The following is an 18,849-nucleotide window of genomic DNA, read 5'->3' on the forward strand; positions in this document are numbered from 1 at the left end:
CTGCAGGCGCTCGCGCACCTCCTGCCGCCCGGAACACTCCTGCCACTCACGCACCCCAAAGCTCCTTTTCCCGGCGCCCGTGACACAGACGGACACACAGACACGCGCACACGCTCCGGCCTTGTCGCCGCCCCGCCTCACGGGACGGACACCCCCACACCCACATTGCCTCTTACAAACACTCACACCTGGAAAGCTCCCTCGGCCACACGTCTACACAGACACACACACACGGGGTGGGACGGGGGGAGGAGGAGGTGGCGGGAACGTCCCTCGTGGGCACAGCTCCCAAGAGCCCGCTGGGTGCCAGAGGCCATCCGGGGACCTGGAGTCGGGCCAGTGTCCCTGAGCTCTGACGCCTCGGCCTCCCCACCACGTTCAGCCATCCCCTCAAGGTCATGGGTCGAGCCCTCCCCACCCAGCGCTGCATCATCCGTCCACGCTCCTCCATCCGTCTGCCCTGGGGCCGTCCAGTCTGAGCGGCTGGGTCAGGACGGGCACCCAACACGCGGAGCCTAGGAGCGGGGTTCCTGGGGCACCCTGGGGTGGGGCCTGGGCTCTCGGGAGCCCCGGGGAGCCCGTCCTGGGCTGCACACCAGGGCCTGGCACCTTCACCCTCAGAGCCCAGACAGAGGACACGTCCCCTGTCCAAGCGTGCGGGGCTCAAGGTCCCTGTGTTTGCTCCCCAGGCTGCCCGCCCCCCGCACCCATCACGGGGCCAGCACTCCCCTCGGCACGCAGACACTGTGCACCTGTGCTGCCCCGACCGGCTGTCCGCCGGTGCCTCCCCGCGGGCCCCACTCACCCACGAACGGACGCTCCTCCGTGGCCGCGTCAGCCTCGGGCTGGGAGCAGATCTTGGCAAACACTGGGAGCTGCCTCTTCTGAGCGGGGAGCTCGGGGAGCTTGTCAGGGGTTGCGGACAGGGGGGCCGGCGGGGGCGGAAGCAGCAGGAGCGGGCCGAGCGCCAGGGCGTCCCTGGGCCCCGGGCCGCCGAGCGTGCCGTTCTGCAGGAAGCCCTCCTTGATGGCCCTCGTGTGCTCCTGCACCGCCCCGGTGTCGGGGGCCTGGCTGGCGCCCGATGGCTTCAGTGGGAGCTGCGCCAGGAGCCTGCCGACCTCCGAGTTGGGGGCCCGCGGCGCGCGGCCCCCCGCGTCCGCCCCCTTGACGTTCTTGACCTTGGCAGCGCGCAGAATGCCCGTCACCGTGGACACGACTGAGTCACAGTCCGGCCGGCCGCTGAGGACAGACCCGGCCACCTTCGGCTCCTGGAGCGTGTCGCTGGCCGCGATGGGGGCTCCCGAGCCCTCGGTGCTGCCTGTCCCCCGGAGAGGCGCGGGCAGGCGGGGAGCCGGCCGTTGGGGCCCCGCGGGCGGCAGGCTCTCTGTGACGAGGATGAGGTGCTCCTGGGTCAGGCTCAAGAACTCCTGCTCCACCAACAGGGAGATCTCGTCCTTGCCATGGCGGGGCTCCGGGGCTCTGCAAACAGGTCAGAGAGGGGCGGCTGGAGCGCGGGCTCACTGGGGTGGCTCCCCGGTGGGGCCCGGGCCCCCAGAAGGTGACAGGGAAGGCACATCGCCGCCCGGGGACAGAGGCCTAGTGCTTTTTCGGGGAGGAGCCAGCCGGGCAGTGGGTTCCGAAGGCCTGCAAACACCAAGCCTGCCCCGGGAGCCCCAATCCAGGAAGCAGGACTTTGGGGTCCCCCCCAGGGAGCCTTCCTTTTAGCTCACCACCCCCCCACCATGTGGAAGGGCAGCCCCACAGGGGTCAGGAGGGAGCCTGCAGCTCTGAGCACGGAGGCCGAGCCCGGGGAGCCCCAGGCCCACGACCGAGGCTGGGAGACTCGGGGAGGGCCCCGCACGCCCCTGGGCAAGCGCCTGTCTCCTCATCCGCTTAACAGCAATAGCGCAGGTGCAGGTGCGCCCAGCACGTGGGGCGGGGTCAGCACAGAGTCAGAGATCCCGGGTGTCTACACCTGTGTCAGCCGGGCTGCAGCCTGGAGTTCGCATCGTGGCCCTGTCCCCGCCTAGTGCGGCCCCTGACCAGACCTCGGCCTCTGGCAGAGCCCCAGCATCTCCCCGGCCCACGGCCAGCTTCCACCTGCACCCCAAGCCCCAGGCCCCCGTTGGACCCCTAATGGTCAACACCAGCCTGGTGGGGCTGTTGGACCCACGAAGCCTGGGCTCCTGCTGCCCGGCTCCCACCAGGTGTGGGAGAGGAAGGCAGCCCTGCTGGCCTGGCCCAGGGCCCAGCTGCCCCACGGGTGGCATCGGCAAGGGGCGCCTTCAGCCCGGCACTGCCACGAGGACCTGGCCCCATCCTCTCTGCTGTCCGTATAGATGAGGCGGTCTACGAGGAGCCTTCTGGAAGCTGCTCCATGCCCCCCCCGGGGGGGGGGCACCGAGGCCCATGGAGAAGGCGCTGGGTGAGAATGGAGGTGCCCATGGGGAGGCCCAGGGTGCACTCCCACCTCGGTCCTTCCCCATGCCGCCCCCCCCCCCCGTGTGGAAGCCCACACCCGCCCCCCCCCCCCCCCCGCACACGGGAACAAGCGTGCACACGTGGGGGTGGGTCTGGGGCCATCCTGGACGTGGGGAGAAGGCACAGGCCCCGTCCCAGGGGCTTCCAGCGGCGCCAGGCTCCCCCCAGCTGCGGGATCCTCAGAGGCCCAGGGTCCCGGGAAAGCAGCTGGGAGGCCAGGGCTCCCGGGAAACACGGGACAGGCCTGGCACTGGCCTCACGCCTAAACAGCCCGCGCCCCCTCATCGCCGGCCCCGCATTGCAGCCGCAGGGTCGGGAAGAAGCAGACCCCAGCCAACCAGACCAGGGCCCCGGGGCCCCAGCACCCACTTCGTGTCTGGGCCTCCCCGGCCACGGGAAGGCACTGGAAGCACCGTGTAACCCGGTGTGAGGCTGCGGGGAGGCTCCCTGGGGGTGCCTCTCCTCCCGCCTCCCCTGCTCCCAGCCCTCTCCGTCCCACGTCTAGACGGCAGCTATAAATAGGACCCACTCTCACGCGCTGTCCCTGCCGACAGAATAAAGGGGAGCCCCCCCTTGTCACTTGTCCTCCTCCACCTCCTCCTCCAAGGGAGCAGGTGAGGCTCAGGCCACAGACGCCGGCGCGGGAAGCATCAGGTTTGGACTCGTCCCTCTACAAAAACACGTGCAAAGCGAACCGTGTACCAATAGGTTTTTTTTTTTTTTTTTAGGGAGACCCACTACAATTATATCCACCTCAGGACATCGTGGTCGCGTTATTGTGGTTTATACGCAGATAACAGCAACAGCAAGATGAGTCCTTATCTCTTGGACATACATGCGAGTGTGCATGAGAGTTGCTGCAGGGGGAAGACGTGGGGCGCGGATGGGGCAACAGGCCGGACGCCGACCACCACTGGGACTGCGTGTTGGCAAGTACGCGGGCTCATCGCCGACAGTTCGCTCTACTTCAGGCTATGGTTTTGCTTTTTTTTTGGTTTTTTTTTTTTGCATTTTTTTGTGTGTGTTTGTTTTGTTGTTTTTTTTAAATACAGACGTTACGCGGTAGCTGTGCACGGAAACCGTGTCGCCGCGGAAACTGCAAGGACAGGTCCAGGCGGATTCTAAAAGACCCTCAGGACCCCGGGTCCCTGTATCCAAAACCACCCATGGGCGGTTCCTTGTCAGCGTGGGAGACCGTCCAACCCCATCCCCGACCCGGGGCGCAGCAGACACTGAGCGGGAATCCCTGTTCTTACTGCTCCGGATGCAACCCTGTGTCCCAGAGACTGCCGTTCCCAGAGAGGTAGGTGAAGCGGCAAGGACAGAGGGTCCCCGGGGCCCAGGGCGCCCGGCCCTCCCTCCGGCCAGCCTCTGCAGCCCCCTCTTGCCCTTGCATCGCTCATGAATGCAAGGGGAAGAATCTAGGCACCCCAGCACACGCCATCCCTCATCCTCTCCACACCTCAGGGCAGTGGACGCCCTTATCCCCAGGTACAGGCGGGCAACACAAGCCTGGAGGAGGCTCGAGAGCCTGTCGCCTAGAGAGCGGGGGGAGGCGGGGGGAGGCAGGTGGGCCCAGCTGCCTTCACCACCTCCTCCAACCCCACCCGGCTTCCTTTCCAGGACTAACCGCTCCCTGGCCCCTGGCTGGGCTCCGTTCTGCAATTTGAATGCAGGCGGGGCCGTTGCTGGCCCCATCCCATCACCCCATCCCATCACCCCAGGCTCTGGAGGCCCGTCCCGGTGAATCCCGAGCTGTCATCCGCAGCATCAGCTCCGCATCGGCTGCACATCCCATGAGCGCATCTTCTGGATCATCCTCCAATTTAAGGACAGAAATGTCGAAAGGAACGAGCCCAGGCCTGAGCTTTGGAGATGCTGCCAGAGTCCCCACCCCCAAACACACACACACACACACACATACACACACACGGGGTCGGCCTGGCCGTCATCCTACATCCACGCTCTGGGGAATGAATCAGTCCAGTCGCTATCAGCCCACGCCCTCTTCTCCAACGACAGCCTCCATCAAGCACCTCACCACAGTCAAGACTCCTCGCCCAGGCACGGGTCCGTCATCAAGGGTGTCCCTACCTGCCTGCCGCCGCCCCACCCGCCAGACAACCAGATTCCTTTGTCCTTGTCTGTTCTAGAGAACCGCACGCCTGCAGAGTCAGGGCGTCCTCAGGACTCACATCAATCCATCCATCGCTCTGCTGAAGCTCTCGGGTGGACTCTGACTACGCGCAGGGTACAAATCCAGGCTCTGTTCTGACCGTCGGGATGGTAGGCAAAGTGGCCCCGTCGCCCCTCCTGCTTTGACCCCGTCCATCATCCAAGCCATGTAGGCCTGAAAAATACTCCTTGGCGTAGTAGGCCAGGGTCATTCCCGCCCCAGGGGCTTTGCGTCTCCTACAGAATGCGAGATGGTCCCCTGACTGCTTCTCCTCATCATTCGGGCCTCAGTTCACGTGTCTGACTCCCAAAGTAGCCTTTTCTGCCTGTTTTTGACGGGCACCCCCCCCGCCCCTGCTAGGCATGAGCCCCACAAGTCTGCTTCCCCTCCTCGGCCATGAGCCATCGCAGCGCCTTTCTCCCCACGACAGCAGCGCCTCCCCGACGGCCGGGGCTCTACTGCTCAGCACAGAGCCCAGGGTCCAGGGCAGGGCCCGGCATGTGGCTCCAGCCCAGGTGGGCCCGTCGAGTCCATGAGCTCACGAAGCCGTCTTCCCCGCGTGGTCTGTCTGTCGCGTCTTGGCATGGAGGGCTCTGTTGCCTGAGGCTGCTCAGCTCCGCTCCTTCCCCGGGCTGCAAACTGGCCCCGCTTCCGCTTCCCGGCTCCCGCCTGAGGCCTGGCACTGCCTGGGTCAGACGATACCTGCATCGCCTGCCAGAGGAGCTCCGCAGCTCTGCACAGCGGGCTCCATGTGGAGCCCGCCCGACCTTTGCAACCCCCCCGGGGGGGCTCCCAGCAAGATGCTTTTGTTCTTCCTACACTTCACCAGGTTCCATGTCTGCTCCCCTGCGTTTCCTGGAATCTGCCTTTTATTCTCTCTTCCTAAGAAGTTTTGCCGATCCTGGCGCCTCTCCCATGCTATTTGCTTTCTCCTTTGAGTTGGTTAAAAAAAAGAACAACAACAAAAAAAAAAACCACCGTAAAATCTGCCACAGTGAATCATTCAGGAGGTTTACCCCAGCTCCCAGACGCAGACAAAGGAAGAGGCCGGGATGGGTGCTGTGACCACAGCGGCTGCCCCCACCTCCAGGAGTGACAGGTGCCCCACGGCCACTCCGGACGCGAGCGCTGCGCTTGGTTTCTGCATTTGCCGCGGACGAGGTCATGTAAAAATAAAGGCTATTGACTGGTTGGCACCCCTTCCCAGAAATAATGACTAAGCAAGCACACTGCGAGCTCCCAGCAGTGGTTCTGTGTACACGATAACGCAGAGCAAAGATGAAAACTGCTATTCATCAGAGCCAGACAACGGAAAGATGCGGGCAGAGAATCGTCAGCGCCACAAGAGGACACCCAAAACAGTTTTCTCCCCGCCGTGGCATTCCAGACCGATGGCAAACGCGGTACCCGGGCCGGGTGTCCGTGCAACATGGCTCAATGTGAAGGTCCCCGGGCCCCGCACAGACCAGGCCTGAGTGGCGGGCGCTCTGCAGATGGACCTCCTGGCCGAGGCTGAGCGGCCAGAGCAGCAGAGGGTAGCGGCCAAGAGCTCAGTCCCTGGCAGGGGGCAGAGGCAGACGGACACCCCTGCGGGTTAACGGGGACGACTCATCACGCACGTTGGCTGACGGGTCCAAGCTGCAGGTCCCGGGTCACCAAATAATAAGGCTGATTATCAGTTAGCTCTCCACGAGCTAACTCACTGGCCTGGCCCCACGCTACGTGCCGTCCACGCCAAAGTCTCCTTGTAATCCCCACAACAGCCCCAGTGAGGCCGACCGATCGTACTAACAGCCCCCGTCTTATCATGCCTTCCTGTGCCCGGGCCCTTTGGCAGCTTTAACCCACCTTGACCCAGGAATCAGCAGAGATACCGAGGGATAAACGTAATCAAGGAGGTGGAAGACCTGTGCTCTGAAAACCATAAGACGCTGTTGAAACAGATTGCAGGTGACACGAACAAATGGAAAGATACGCCATGCTTGTGGATTAGAGGGATTAATGTCGTTAAAACGTCCGTAGGACCCAGAGCAGCCAGCGGCCAGTGCGACTCCTGCCGAAATACTATGACTCGGAGACAACAAACGGCCCTTAAAGTCCGAATGGGACGGGATGAGCGCTGGGTGTTATTCTGTATGTTGGCAAATTGAACGCCAATAAAAAATAAATTTATGAAAAAAAAATCCTTATGGAACCACGGAAGACCCCAAATAGCCGGAGCAATCTTGAGAAAAAAAAAAAAAAAAGGAGGAAGCTAGGAGTATCATGCTCCCAAATTTCAGACCATACAGCCCCGAGCCATCGTGACCAAAACAGTATGGACACACGGGCCAGTGGAACAGGATGGAGAGCCCAGAGATAAAGTCACGCTTGCATGGTCCATCAATCTGCAGAAAGGAGGCGACAGTGGACAACGGAGAAAAGACTGTCTTTTCGATAAATGCTGGTGGGAAAACTGGATGGATACGTGCGGAAGGGTGAAACCGGACCACGTTCTTATACCGTCTGCAATAATTGGCTCAAGATGAATTAAAGACCCTCATGCAGGGGACGCCTGCATGGCTCAGCGGTTGAGCACCTGCCTTCGGCCCAGGGTGTGACCCTGGGGTCCCGGGATCGAGTCTCGCGTTGGGCTCCCTGCGGGGAGCCTGCTTCTCCCTCTGCCTGTGTCTCTGCCTCTCTCATGAATAAATAAATAAAATCTTAAAAAAAAAAGTGCTGGGGAGGACCCGGGGAAAGGGGGGGCCCTGCACACGGCTGCTGGAACGCAAAGGGGCGAGGCCGCTTTGGAGAACGGTGGGCAGGCTCCTCGAGAAGCAGACCAAATACCTGGTGCCTGGCAATGCTAGTACCGAGCACTTACTGGAAGAAAGTGAGGACGTTGATTTGGAAAGATGTGCACGTCCCCGTGTTGACTGCAGCATTCTTTACGACCCCAAGATAGGGACGCCGCACAGGTATGCACCAGCAGATGGATAAAGATGTGGGCCACGAACAGGGCTATCGCTCGGCCGTGAAAGAGAATGGGATCTTGCCATCTGTGGCCCCACGGGTGGGACTCCAGAGCCTTCCGCTAAGGCACGTCGGGGAGACAAACACCAACGCCGTCTGATTTCACGCGCACGCAAAATCCAAAAAACAAAATGAAGGAACAAACCAGACAACGTGGAAATGGGCTCAGACGCCCGGAGGCTGCCAGAGATGGGGAGGCAACGGGCAACATCGTGGAGGGGGGATTAAGAGACACGAAGTCTCCGTCATGAAATACACGAGTCACAGGGGTGCAAAGTGCCGCGTGGGGAACGCCGGCCGTGCTGTGCGCGGTGACCTGGCGCGGCGACAGGTGGTGATGGGACTCTGGGCTGCCATTTTGTGGCGTCCGTGGGTGTGGAAGTCCCTAGGTCGTACCAGCCAAGGATCGGGTGGCATGGCGTATCGACTACATCGCTATGGGAATATAATCCACATCCAAAAATACATTAAATACAGCAAAGAAAAGGCAACGAGCAGAGACTCATAAAGCGTGTGGACGGCGGGGCTTCCCGGCTGGTGTGTCCTGGTAGGCACGTCCGGTCCGTGGGAAGGAACGAGCAGAGGCTGCCAGAGGAGAGCGCACGGGAGCCTCAAGGGAGTGGAAAAAGCCTCCCACAAGTGACAAGCTTTGGGAAAGCTGTGGGGGAAGGAGCAGAAGGAGCCCCGGGGGCAGGCGGGGAGCAGCTCTCCAGACACGCAGACATGGCCAGGGCTCTGCTGCATGGGTGGGCCTGCTGCTCAAGCACGTGGGGCGTGGGGCGACCTTGCAGGTGGGGGCAGGGGCGCCGGGGTGATGCTCCAGGACTGGACTCTAAAGGCGCAGACATGTCAGCAGGGAAGCGCCAGGTTCTGGTGTCCACGGAAGAGGGACCTTCCTCCAGGGAGCAGCCCCTGGGGCCTGAGCCACGACCGGCGTGGGTCTTCGAGGTGCCGCGTCCTTGCCGCACACTTGTCCTCACAACCACTGTGACGCGCAGGTGGCGTCTTTGTTCCCGGCTTAGGACAAGGAAACCGAGGCTCGGGAAGTCCGGGGGTAGAGTCAAGGTCCCCCAAGCGCGTCCGGTGTTGCAGCAGGAAGGGACCCGAGGCCCCATGGCGGCAGGCCTCACCCATAGCCACGACCCTACAAGGGCCGGAGACGTGGGCGCAGCGGCTGGGCCTTTGCAGTCAGGCCTGTGCCCCAGGCGGGAGCCAGGCAGGACGTAGGAGTGTGGGCACGAGGTAGGACCTGGGGGGGGTGCAGGGGGCTGGGGGGGGGCCCAAGGGCCCCAGACCAGGGGAGGCCCTCATCGTGGGGGCGGAGGCTCGGGCTTGGCCGAGGGTGCTGGACACTCGGGGTCTTCCTGGCGCCATCACCCACTCCGGGCACCCGGCCGGAAGGGACGGCATGTCTGTGCACGCTGCCTGTGTCCTCCTCAGCCTCGCCTGTCCTCCTCTCCTCCTGTGGGACTCACCCAGCTGCCCTGGGCGTCCTTCCCTGCACACACGGCGCAGCCCCCCCGCCCCCCTGCGCCCCGTGCACACACACCGCCACAGCCTCGTGCACAACCCTCAGGAAGGAAGGGACGAGGGTGGATTCACCGCGCACGCTGGGCCTGGGCTCCGAGTGCGTTCAGGTTTGGGGCCCGAGCACCTGGGGACCCGCCTTGCTCAGCGGCAGAGGGGCCTTCAGAAGGCTTGACCTGCTGCCCGCCTCCGTGCCTCAGTCCTCTGGCTGGAGAGGATTAAGTGAGGCGCCACCGAGGCAGTGGGTAAACTGTGAGGAGCGCTATGCAAATGTTAGCAGCTAGAGGAGAGCGTGTGGGGGGAGCTGTGGGGAGCGGCTGCAGGCCTGGAGCCCTGCCGACCCTCCACCGCCCAGCCCCCGCCCCGACCGGGCGCCTCGGGGTGCACAGGGTGCACGGGGGAGCGGGGGAGGCCTCGGGACCTCGGTCTTATCACACGCTGAGCGGAGGAGGCCACCCTGCGACCTCCCCCCGCTACCCCAGGCCGAGGCCCGAGGCCCGCTCCCGCCTGAGCAAAGGCCAGTGCCCTGCGTAGACCCCGCGCTGCACCACATCCTTGGCACAGCCGGCAGCTTGCTCAGGGACCTTCGGGCTCCTGCCTCGGGCTCCTTGGAAAGCTGTGTCCCTTTTAAACCTGAGCTTCCGTCCTCTTTGACCCAAAGCCCCGGGGGACTTGCGTGCACGCGCACAGGAGTCTCCTGGGGCGACTGTTCCAAACGCAGACCCCGGGCCCTCCCGGGAGGCCCAGTCCCCTTTTGAGCAGGTGACCCTCCTCCACCCCCATCCCTCGCTGCCTTGAGGCAGGTGAGACACCCAGACAGGTGCGTACTGCCCCGAGGTCGGGGTGGGGGGTGTGCAGAGGGGAGCCACACCTGCCACCACCGCCTGCCCCTCGTCCTGCCCCCCCCTCGCTGCAGGGTTTGTTTCGGGGCAACGCCGTGCGCTACGACTGCAGGTGCCGGGGCGAGAACGCGGCAGGAAGGGAGCTTCGGCGGCAGCGGCGCAGCAACGGAGTGATTCGTATTGTTCAAATTATCTTTAAAACTTTTCATTTGAATCTGTTTAATAAGAGAAGGCTTACCCTTAGGAAGACATATATATATTTTTTATTTATTTATTTTTTATTTTTTAATTGACTTGGGAGCTGAATTGGAAAGAACGTTGCAACAAAGATATTAAAAAGGGGATTAAACCAAACCACTGGTGGCCCATCTCCGCAGGCTCCCACAACCTGCAACGCAGCTCCCGAAACCATGAAATTAAATTAGAAAAGGGGGACACGGGATGTGGACGTTAATCAGGAGTCGCCTCCCCTCTGCCGCTCCCGGCTCCCGGCGCTGAGCAGACACGGAAGGGCCACCCGGGGGTGTGGGTCCTTGCAGCCCCACATACCTCCTATCCCTGCTCCACCCCCCTGGGCAAGCCACCTCAAGCCTGAGCCTCAGTTTTCTCACCTGTGAAACGGGAGCGACATCGACCCTCTACGGGGAAGGGCTGCTAAGACAGGGAGCTAAACCGAAAAATTAAAATATAGAGCCTGCTGGGAGGAGCACGGGGTGTTTTTAACTATATGTGGCAAACTGAATTTAAATTTTAAAAAAATGTTAAATAAATAAATAAATAAATAAATAAAATGTGATTAATAAATTAATTAATTAAAATAAAACTCAGAGCCTGGCATGTGTTGGATGTACGAGAAAATGCCAGTTCCCCTCTCCGCAGCTTAAGCAGAAGGAGGAAAAACCCCTGCGACATCTTGCCTTATTGCTATTCCGTCCTTGGGACACTCAACGCTTCGCCTGAGGACGGTGACCCCTCGCTTGGATCCCAGCCACCTCCGGGCCTCACCCTCCTGACAGTGGCGTTTTTATGGCCCATCTATCACTCCCTTCCTCATTCATTCATACACGCTGCCCAGCGGCCACCGGGTGCCAGGAACTCTGCTGGGCACTGGGGAGGAAACAATGAGTAAGACACAGTCCTTGCCCCTCGGGAGCCGTGGTCAAGTGAGGGAGGAGGGGCCGAGGTCGCGAGGCAGCGTCCAGTACGCGCCCGATGGTCGGAAATCTCCCGCCAGGACGGCGACGACACATCCCGGGGACGCCGTGTCTTCCCCGTTGGCCCACGGTCAACCCAGCAGTTGAGCCTCAACCGACTCTTCCGTCCCATCGTGATCAAGCCTGGAAGCTGGGGAGCGTCCGTGTCTCCTGACGATCCCTCCCGTGTTCTCCTGTCAGAAGGCATAAGTCCTAGAAACCAACCGCCGTGTTCCCACCGGGGCCCCGGCGGCCGAGAGCCTCGAAGCGAAACGCCAGCCTTGGTTGAGTTGGTTTCCATTAGCTTAGGTTTTCCAGTGTAGCGTCTCCTTCCCGCCCCCTCCCGGATTGTTCTTAATCACCTAAACCTTGTTATTTTATCCTTGATCAAAACAATAATGGTGATGATGATGATGATGATGACGACGACGACAACGACGATGGAGAATAACCTGGCATCCTCATCTCATGCTAGGTGCTGTGGGAGCTGTGCACACATTCTTTTTTTTTTTTTTTTTGGTCTTTTTGTGTGTGTGTGTGTGTGTTTGTGTTTTTTTGTTTTGTTTTGTTTTCTGTTTTTTTTGTTTGTTTGTTTTTGTGCATGCATTCTTTCATTAACCTCCACAGCAGTCCTTTCGGGTGCTGGGTCGCTACGATTTTTTTTTTTTTTTGCATTTTTCAGGTGGGGAAAATGGGGCCTAGAAAAGTCCGAGCAACGTGGTTAGAGCTGGGGAGTGCACTGGGATTCTAACCCACCTGCTTCCTCATTTTATTGTTTTTCTAGCCACCCTGAGAAGCTGTACGTACTTGCTTATATTAAAAGGAAGAACACAGAAGAGGGAGGAAGGAAAAATAAATTGCTGAATGAGTGAGTGAGCAGCAAAATATCCAAAGGAGGAGAAGCTTACTCTAGGTTTTTAAGGATCGATGGGCTTTTGAAGGACGGAGGTATGTGTGGAGGAGAGGCAGTGGACCGACACAAGCAACAGCGGGGAGACGTGCACCTGCTGGGGGTTCATGTGGGTTTACAGAGTGTGGAGAAGGGGGGCTGGGGCGTGGGCAGGGCCAACGCGAGGCTCCTGAGCTCAGGTCCGGGGGTTCAGATGACAAAGGGGAGCTGTGGAGACATTCCTGAGCAGCACGGTGCACAGGTGGCAGGCGTGGGACGCGGGCGGAGGGTGGAGCGCGTCCGGGAAGGAAAGGAAATAAATTAAAAAAAAAAAATCTTAAGTGTCCAGGAGCACAGGGTTCCAACCGGGGGCCCACGCGGGGTGTGGGGGAGCCTGACGCCCACAAAACGTGAAGGGATAGACGCATGTGCATGAAGCCCAAGGGCGCACAGCAGCTTTCCTCAGAGTCCAAGCCTCTCCAGAGCCGGCTTCTGCTCCAAGACACCCATCTGCGTGTCCGCATGTCCGCGTGTGAGGCTCGTCCCCATCACCCCCATCGCCAGGTTCCAGGCTTTTTGCAAGAATCCTACTAGTACGCAAAAGTGAGCACATATTCCAAGCAGCTCTCCCGGGAAAGAGGGTTCACCCAGCTGTTCGCCTAACAGTGGCGCAAAAGACTGGTTTGTTGGGGGAGCAGCTTAAACCAGGCGGCACGTTGGGTTCCAGGCCCCGGGGGCCCCGGGGGCCTGGAAGACTGGTCAGGGGGGCGAATGGTGAGGATTTACTAAAGCCAGTGTCCAATAGGTGACTCAGGAAGTTGTTTCTTTCTTAAATCCTTAAATGCATTCGTGTAGACTCCTCTTCCCTCTCAGGTCCGGCTCGGGGTGACACCCACCGAAGCCTTTGGATTCCGCAGACCAAGTCCTGTCTGACTTTGGGGAATGGGAGGTTCCCGGGGTGCAGCCTGAGAGCCCAGAAGCGCCTGGCGAGCTCCCAGCCACCTCTCCACCCCGTCCACCCCCACTCAGAATGCGCCGTCTCCGGGGAGCTGCCTGGCTTTTCCTGCACCTGCAGGATGCTCTCTCTCTTCTCAAGACCTAGCTCAGGAGATGCTACCGCACAGCCCTTCACAGTGACAATCCCACCACCCTGGCGCCCAAGGGGCCCTCCCTGTGCCCTTCATCGCATGCATATGGCAGGGGTCTCATCGCTCCACCTTCAAGCTGGTCTCCCACAGCATCCTCCAGGAAGCCCTCCCTGCGCCCCAAGCCCAGACCTCGAGTCTCCCTTTGCGTCCCCCCTTGCACCCTCGGTAACATGTTGTGACCTGCCTTCCTCGAGATGGCGGAGGTCGGCGGAGGTCAGAGACCGTCCCCATCGTTCCCACTGTGGCATCCACGCAGCGGGTGCACGATCAATACGGCGAAGGTCGTTGCCGCTGTGTCTGGGTCGGTCCCGGCCACTAAGGTGAAGTTCTTAGAGAGAAGGGCTCCTGCCCTGCTCATCTCTGTGTCGTGGGACCCAGCACAGGGCCTGGCAGCCCAGAGGGCAGCCAGGAGTGTTTGTTGAATGAATCTGCAAACACAGGAATGGACAAATGCCACTTCCCGGTCAGGGCAAGGGGGTCACTGCAGACCCAAAGCCCTGTTCCGAGGCTGTGGATTGTCAGCGGTGGGGTGGGGGTGGGGGTCCAAGAGGGCCTTGGTCCTAGACTAGGAGTCAGGCGGTGGCTTCCCACGATTCTCTAAGCCCAAGAGTCTAATTAAAACATAGCTCAGTAAGAGTCTGGAGTTTGATGAACACTAGATAGAGTCATCGGTTTCTCCCCAAAAGCCCATTTGTCCCGTTTCTTCCCCATCTCAGGGAATGGCCCACGGTCCAACCCGCAGCACAGGCCGACGGCCTCGGAGGAGCCCTGCTGCCTCCGCACTGGCCGCTTTCCCAGCGGTCTTCCCGCGTCCTCACGCAGGCCCGCACACCCCGTCCACACCGCAGCTCGAGAGGCCTTTGAAGAGCAGTCAATTCGCTCATGCTACAGCCCTGTCCCCAAGGCCTCCACTCGGGTCCCACCCCACGGAGATTCCCATCGGGGCTCTGATGGTCATCCCCCGGGCCGTCTCCACCTTGCCAGCCAGCTTCCCATCGCTCTGTCCCGTGTCCCCCCGACCCCCGGCACCTGCCCGGGTCCCGCACTCCCTCCCCAGGCTCACCTCGATCTCGGGCTCCTCGTAGTCGCCCTTCCCCGGATTTCTCCCGACCGGCCCCAATTTCAGGTCACATGACCACGTCTCCCCAGAGGCCCTGCCCTGACCCCCTCCCCCACCCCCCACTGCCTCGGGGTGCTGTGCTGGGACCTGCGTTCTTTCCATCAGAGCACTCGTTGCCACCTCAAGTGATTCGGTCTCTTTTCACGTGTTTGGTTCCCTCCAACTAGCATGCCAGTGCTTCTCGCGTTCCAGAACCACCAGCGCCTTTTGTTCACTTGCTTTCTGCTTCTGTCCCCTGCTTGAGAGGAAGCTCCCAGACAGAAAGCCCCACCCAGCCCGGGGCTCCATCCCACTCCTTCTCAGCGCGCTGCCGGGCACACAGTTGACGCTTATTGAGGATTTGCTGAGTTAATAGCTGAATGAATGGATGAGCTCAGAATGTGCACACACCATGAAGCTGGCTCGTGGAGGAGAGCGAATGCGTCCTATTCATCGGCTTTAGCGTGAACATGGAATACGGAGACGATCCAGTTTGCACTGACTGGGGTCACCCCTGGGTCACCGTGCTCGGTCCCGGTCACCGCGCTGTCACGGGGACCACAGTGAGCGTAGAAAGCTGACCGGGTTGGCGTGGGAGGGGAAACTTAGGAAACCAGCAACGACCAGCTACGGAAACAAGAAATCCCAGGAAGGACGCCGGCACCATCGTTTAATAGCTCAAGAGCGGCTGGAAGAACGAGGGGGTTGACGTAGCTTGCAGCCCTAAGCCCGTGGATCTGAATCCAGATCCATGGGTGTTCGTTTGACAGAAACAGATGCCATGTAGGACGGAAACGGTCCCTTGACAGCCTGCATTCGCGTCTCGGGAGGTGGTGAGCTTGTCATCTAAGAAAATGTATGGGCGGGTAACGCCTTGGCGAGGATGTTGAGGGATTCAAGCAGCAGAAGACGGCCTCCGATACCCCTTTCAACCCTGACACGTCTGGGGTTTTGTGATATACAGGGGTTGAATCCACAAGACGTTTCTGGCCAACAGGGGTTCTGGAACTTACTTATCTAGCCACCCTGATAGCAGAAAACATCACCCAAACCGGGTCTGCACGTTAAGCAGTGGGAAGACGTGCTGAGGGGTATCTCGGGGGCTTGCAGCCATCCCGCAGACACACCGGGCAGCTCACTGGGTTCGAAGCCCGCCGTCTGTGTGTGACCATTCAGCCCACGAGGCTGTCGGGTGGCGTGAGGACCCAAACGCCGCTTCCACTTTCCGGGAACAGCCCGCACTCCCTATGGCATGGTCGCTCAGGTGAACCTGGGTGTGCTTTCTGAAACCCCAGCACCCCATAACCGCCGGGGCCCCGGGCAGAGATGCCAACCCCCCAGCCTATGACCTCTTCTGCAAAACGGGTTTCATTAAAACCCCGGGGAGGGGAGGAATCGGACCGAGAATGGCACAAATGTGACACTTCATGAACCTCGGAGACAGACCTTATTCTATTGTATACATGGGAACATCTGCATAATAAAAAGTAAAAAAAAAAAAAGAGGGGGAGTTTAAAATAGTACCAACCTCACATAATAATTGCATAATAATTCACATAATTTAAAGTCATCGTCGTCATCGTTATTGTCCCAAGGAGTTTATACGGATCCTAGTTATTACCATTATTGCCAGGGACATTTAAATATCCCGCTGAATCATCCCAACAGGCCTCTTCGGTGGTGGAGATGGTCTCCACGTGGCAGATGAGGAAACTGAAGCTCGCAGCAGTTAAATCCCACAGCGCGATCTGAAGCAGCTACGGGGCTCCGCCATCAGGCTGCCTGGGTTTCAGTTAAGAGCCCCTCGTATTCTACTTGGGTGATGTCCACACACTTCTGACATGGGGTGTTCATCTCAGGCGGGGGTTTCTGAGCTTTCTCAGTGGCAAAACCATTGTTTTTGTTTTTGTTGTTGTTGTTTTTCCAAATGCTGCTTTTCCTGCAAACTCCAGGGAGCAAAACCCCAAAAAACCAAACAAGCCCTCTGGCCGAAGTGGGTATGGGGCCCCACCCACCTAGCCCCTTGATTCTAGGGTGGCCCCTGAAGCCCCTTAGGGTCCAGGAGCAGAGTGTGACAACCCCGACTGAAGCCAGCAGCAACAACAACAACAAAAAAACCCTAAGCTCTGAGAATTCGGTGTGAGGACAGCCTCCTTTGCGTAATGCAGCTTTGGAGGTGGGGGGGGTGGGGGGGCTCCTCTCTCCGAGGCCTGTGATCCTCATTATCAGCTCTGAGGTGGACCAGGCAGGGCAGATGACCCTCAATTTGCAGATGAAAGACATCAAGGCCAGATGGGAGTTGAGCCACTGGGCAAAGGTGCACCAGTTCACTTTGGGGCCAAGCGCAGACTGGAAGCAGACCTGAGTCCATTAGCTCAGTGTGACCTGGCAGAGAGGGTGCCATCTACTGGAAATTGCCACTGACCCTTGGTCCACAAAGTGAACGATCAGCGTCTTGGCCACCGAGTGCTGAGCACAGCCCCGAGGCCCCCTGCCAGGGCTCCATCCCGGAGCAGATGGCAACGGGCAGCAGAGGGGGGCTCAGCGCCACTGGGGGGATGGTGGCGGGATTCTGCCAGTAGACGGGCCATTCCCATCCCAGCCGCATGGTGCTGGGCACGGGGCAGGGTGAGCAGTGACAGCCAGGTGCCTTCCACCTTTGTCGGCAGCCCGAGAAGGGACAGGCAGGAAGTGCACCTGGGACACCTGCACACGCTTCGCCTTTCTTCCCAGCTCTTTTCTAGAAATCCCCGAAACCAGACACCGTTGGTGATTGCCTAGACGCCCCCCCACCCCACCTCCGGCATCTCCGATTTGAACTGGAGCATGTGTTGGAGCAGGCGACACTTAATTATCACTTAGTCTTCAATTAGCTTTTAATTATTAACACTTAATCCATCTGTAAAATGGGGACACCAATACCTGCCTCCTAGGGACCCTGGGAGGATTAATTAACGTCTGCAGCCCACTCTGAGGATGCTAGACATGACTGGGGGCTCACAGTGGCACTGACGGCCGTGGCGCTTTGCTCGCTTTTCCTGACGCGCTCTCTCCTTCCTTTCCCTGCGAATTTCCAGCCCCAGTCATATCTGCCCAACATTGAGCTCTGTGTTTCCCAGGCACAGGATTCCCCAACTAGGAAAAGGGCTATTTACAGCCATCCTCCCGCACTTTAATTTTCTATTGTGCCCTCTGAATATGTCAATGCCTTCCCAGTAAATATTTTGATGTGCGCTCTTGCAGCGGCTTCTGTGGAGGCTGAATGGGACAGCTGCTCCCTGTATTAGGGAATTCCAGATGTGGTTTAAAACCACCAGACTCATCTGTGCCAGTGCCTAGCCTCTGGGAGCGGGAAAGGGAACGTATCGCAGAGCTGCCTCGAGGGAGAGCCACGGGTATCTGACCCTCAGCCTAGGCCGGTGCAGGTTTTTGAGGGCCTCGGATCTACACCTGGGTGGCCCAGGCAAAGGGAAAAACATCCCCTTTGTGGGCTGGTCAAGAGGCAGCCGAAATACAGCCCTGGTCTGGCTCTTCACCGGGGAAGCTCAGGATCCTGGTCACCCACCCTATAAAGATTGGACAAAGGACCCCAACAGGTAGAGAGAAGGCATATACAGCCTTTAGGGTTTAACCAGACTCAACAATGGGCCAGAACATTCCCCCAGAAGGTCGGACCTCGGCTCCTCCCTCCTCCCTTGGTGCCAGCCACAGACGGGGACACTCACCCTTCTTGGAAGCTGAGCCCGTTGTCTCTCGGAGTCCCAGCCACCGGGGCAGAGAGCTGTTCCTTCGCGGTCCTGGGCTGCAAGGCCTCGGGCAGGCCTTGAACTCTTTTCCAGATTTCGTGGCAAGTCTTGTCTAAGCTGTCTTGGGGTGTGTCCTGGTGGATCCAGATGTATCTGGGGAATGGGCCCAGGGCGGAGGGGCGCTTGGCCACCAGGGCTGAGGATGAAGGGAGCCCATTTCCACTGGCCATCCTCCTCCTGTCTTTCCGGAGGCCCCTTCGTCCGCCCAGGGCTTGAAGACAGGGGGACCATCCACCACCACCCCTCATTCACCGGAGAGGGAGATGAGGATGGGCAGACGCAGGTCAGTTCTGCGTGGCTGTTGCTTCAGCAAGGTGGCTGTGCTCAGAGGCCTTCGCGGTGGGTGTGAGGGGAGGATGGAGCACCGCTCTCTTTTGGGGAGGGGGAGCTTATTTTGATTTGCTTTTATTTGCTCTCTTCTGACTTTTGCCCCCCTCCCCCTCTCCCGTAGAAGAAAATATTTGAAAGTCAACAAAAACCAGTAGCTTAGTAACCGTGGAACCCCCCTGAGCTCAGGAACCGGGCGCCTGGGCAGGCAGAATGACATCTGGGAACAGCTGGAGGGGGAGGGCGGGCTCTCCCCGCAGCCCCCTCTGTCCCGTCGCCACGCCCCCGTGACACCTGCGGCGCTCAGCCCAGTCCAGGGCTGGTGGGCAGGTGCTAGGCCAGGGCCCGG

The 18,849-nt window shown here is 59.8% G+C and overlaps 1 protein-coding gene across 1 annotated transcript in view; it reads right to left on the minus strand.

Moving 5' to 3' along the window:
- C10H1orf94 (chromosome 10 C1orf94 homolog) overlaps positions 1–18,421 on the minus strand; it is a 34,278-nt gene extending 15,857 nt beyond the window's left edge. The window contains exons 1-2 of the mRNA XM_025992296.2: positions 18,093–18,421; positions 806–1,479 (exon numbers count right to left, since the gene is read on the minus strand). Of these exons, the coding sequence (XP_025848081.2) occupies positions 806–1,479; positions 18,093–18,421 (1,003 nt within the window). The remainder of the gene's footprint in view (positions 1–805; positions 1,480–18,092) is intronic.
- Between the last annotated feature and the right edge of the window lie 428 nt (positions 18,422–18,849).

The sequence above is a fragment of the Vulpes vulpes genome, chromosome 10 (genome assembly GCF_048418805.1).
Source record: "Vulpes vulpes isolate BD-2025 chromosome 10, VulVul3, whole genome shotgun sequence".
Classification (NCBI taxonomy): domain Eukaryota; kingdom Metazoa; phylum Chordata; class Mammalia; order Carnivora; family Canidae; genus Vulpes; species Vulpes vulpes.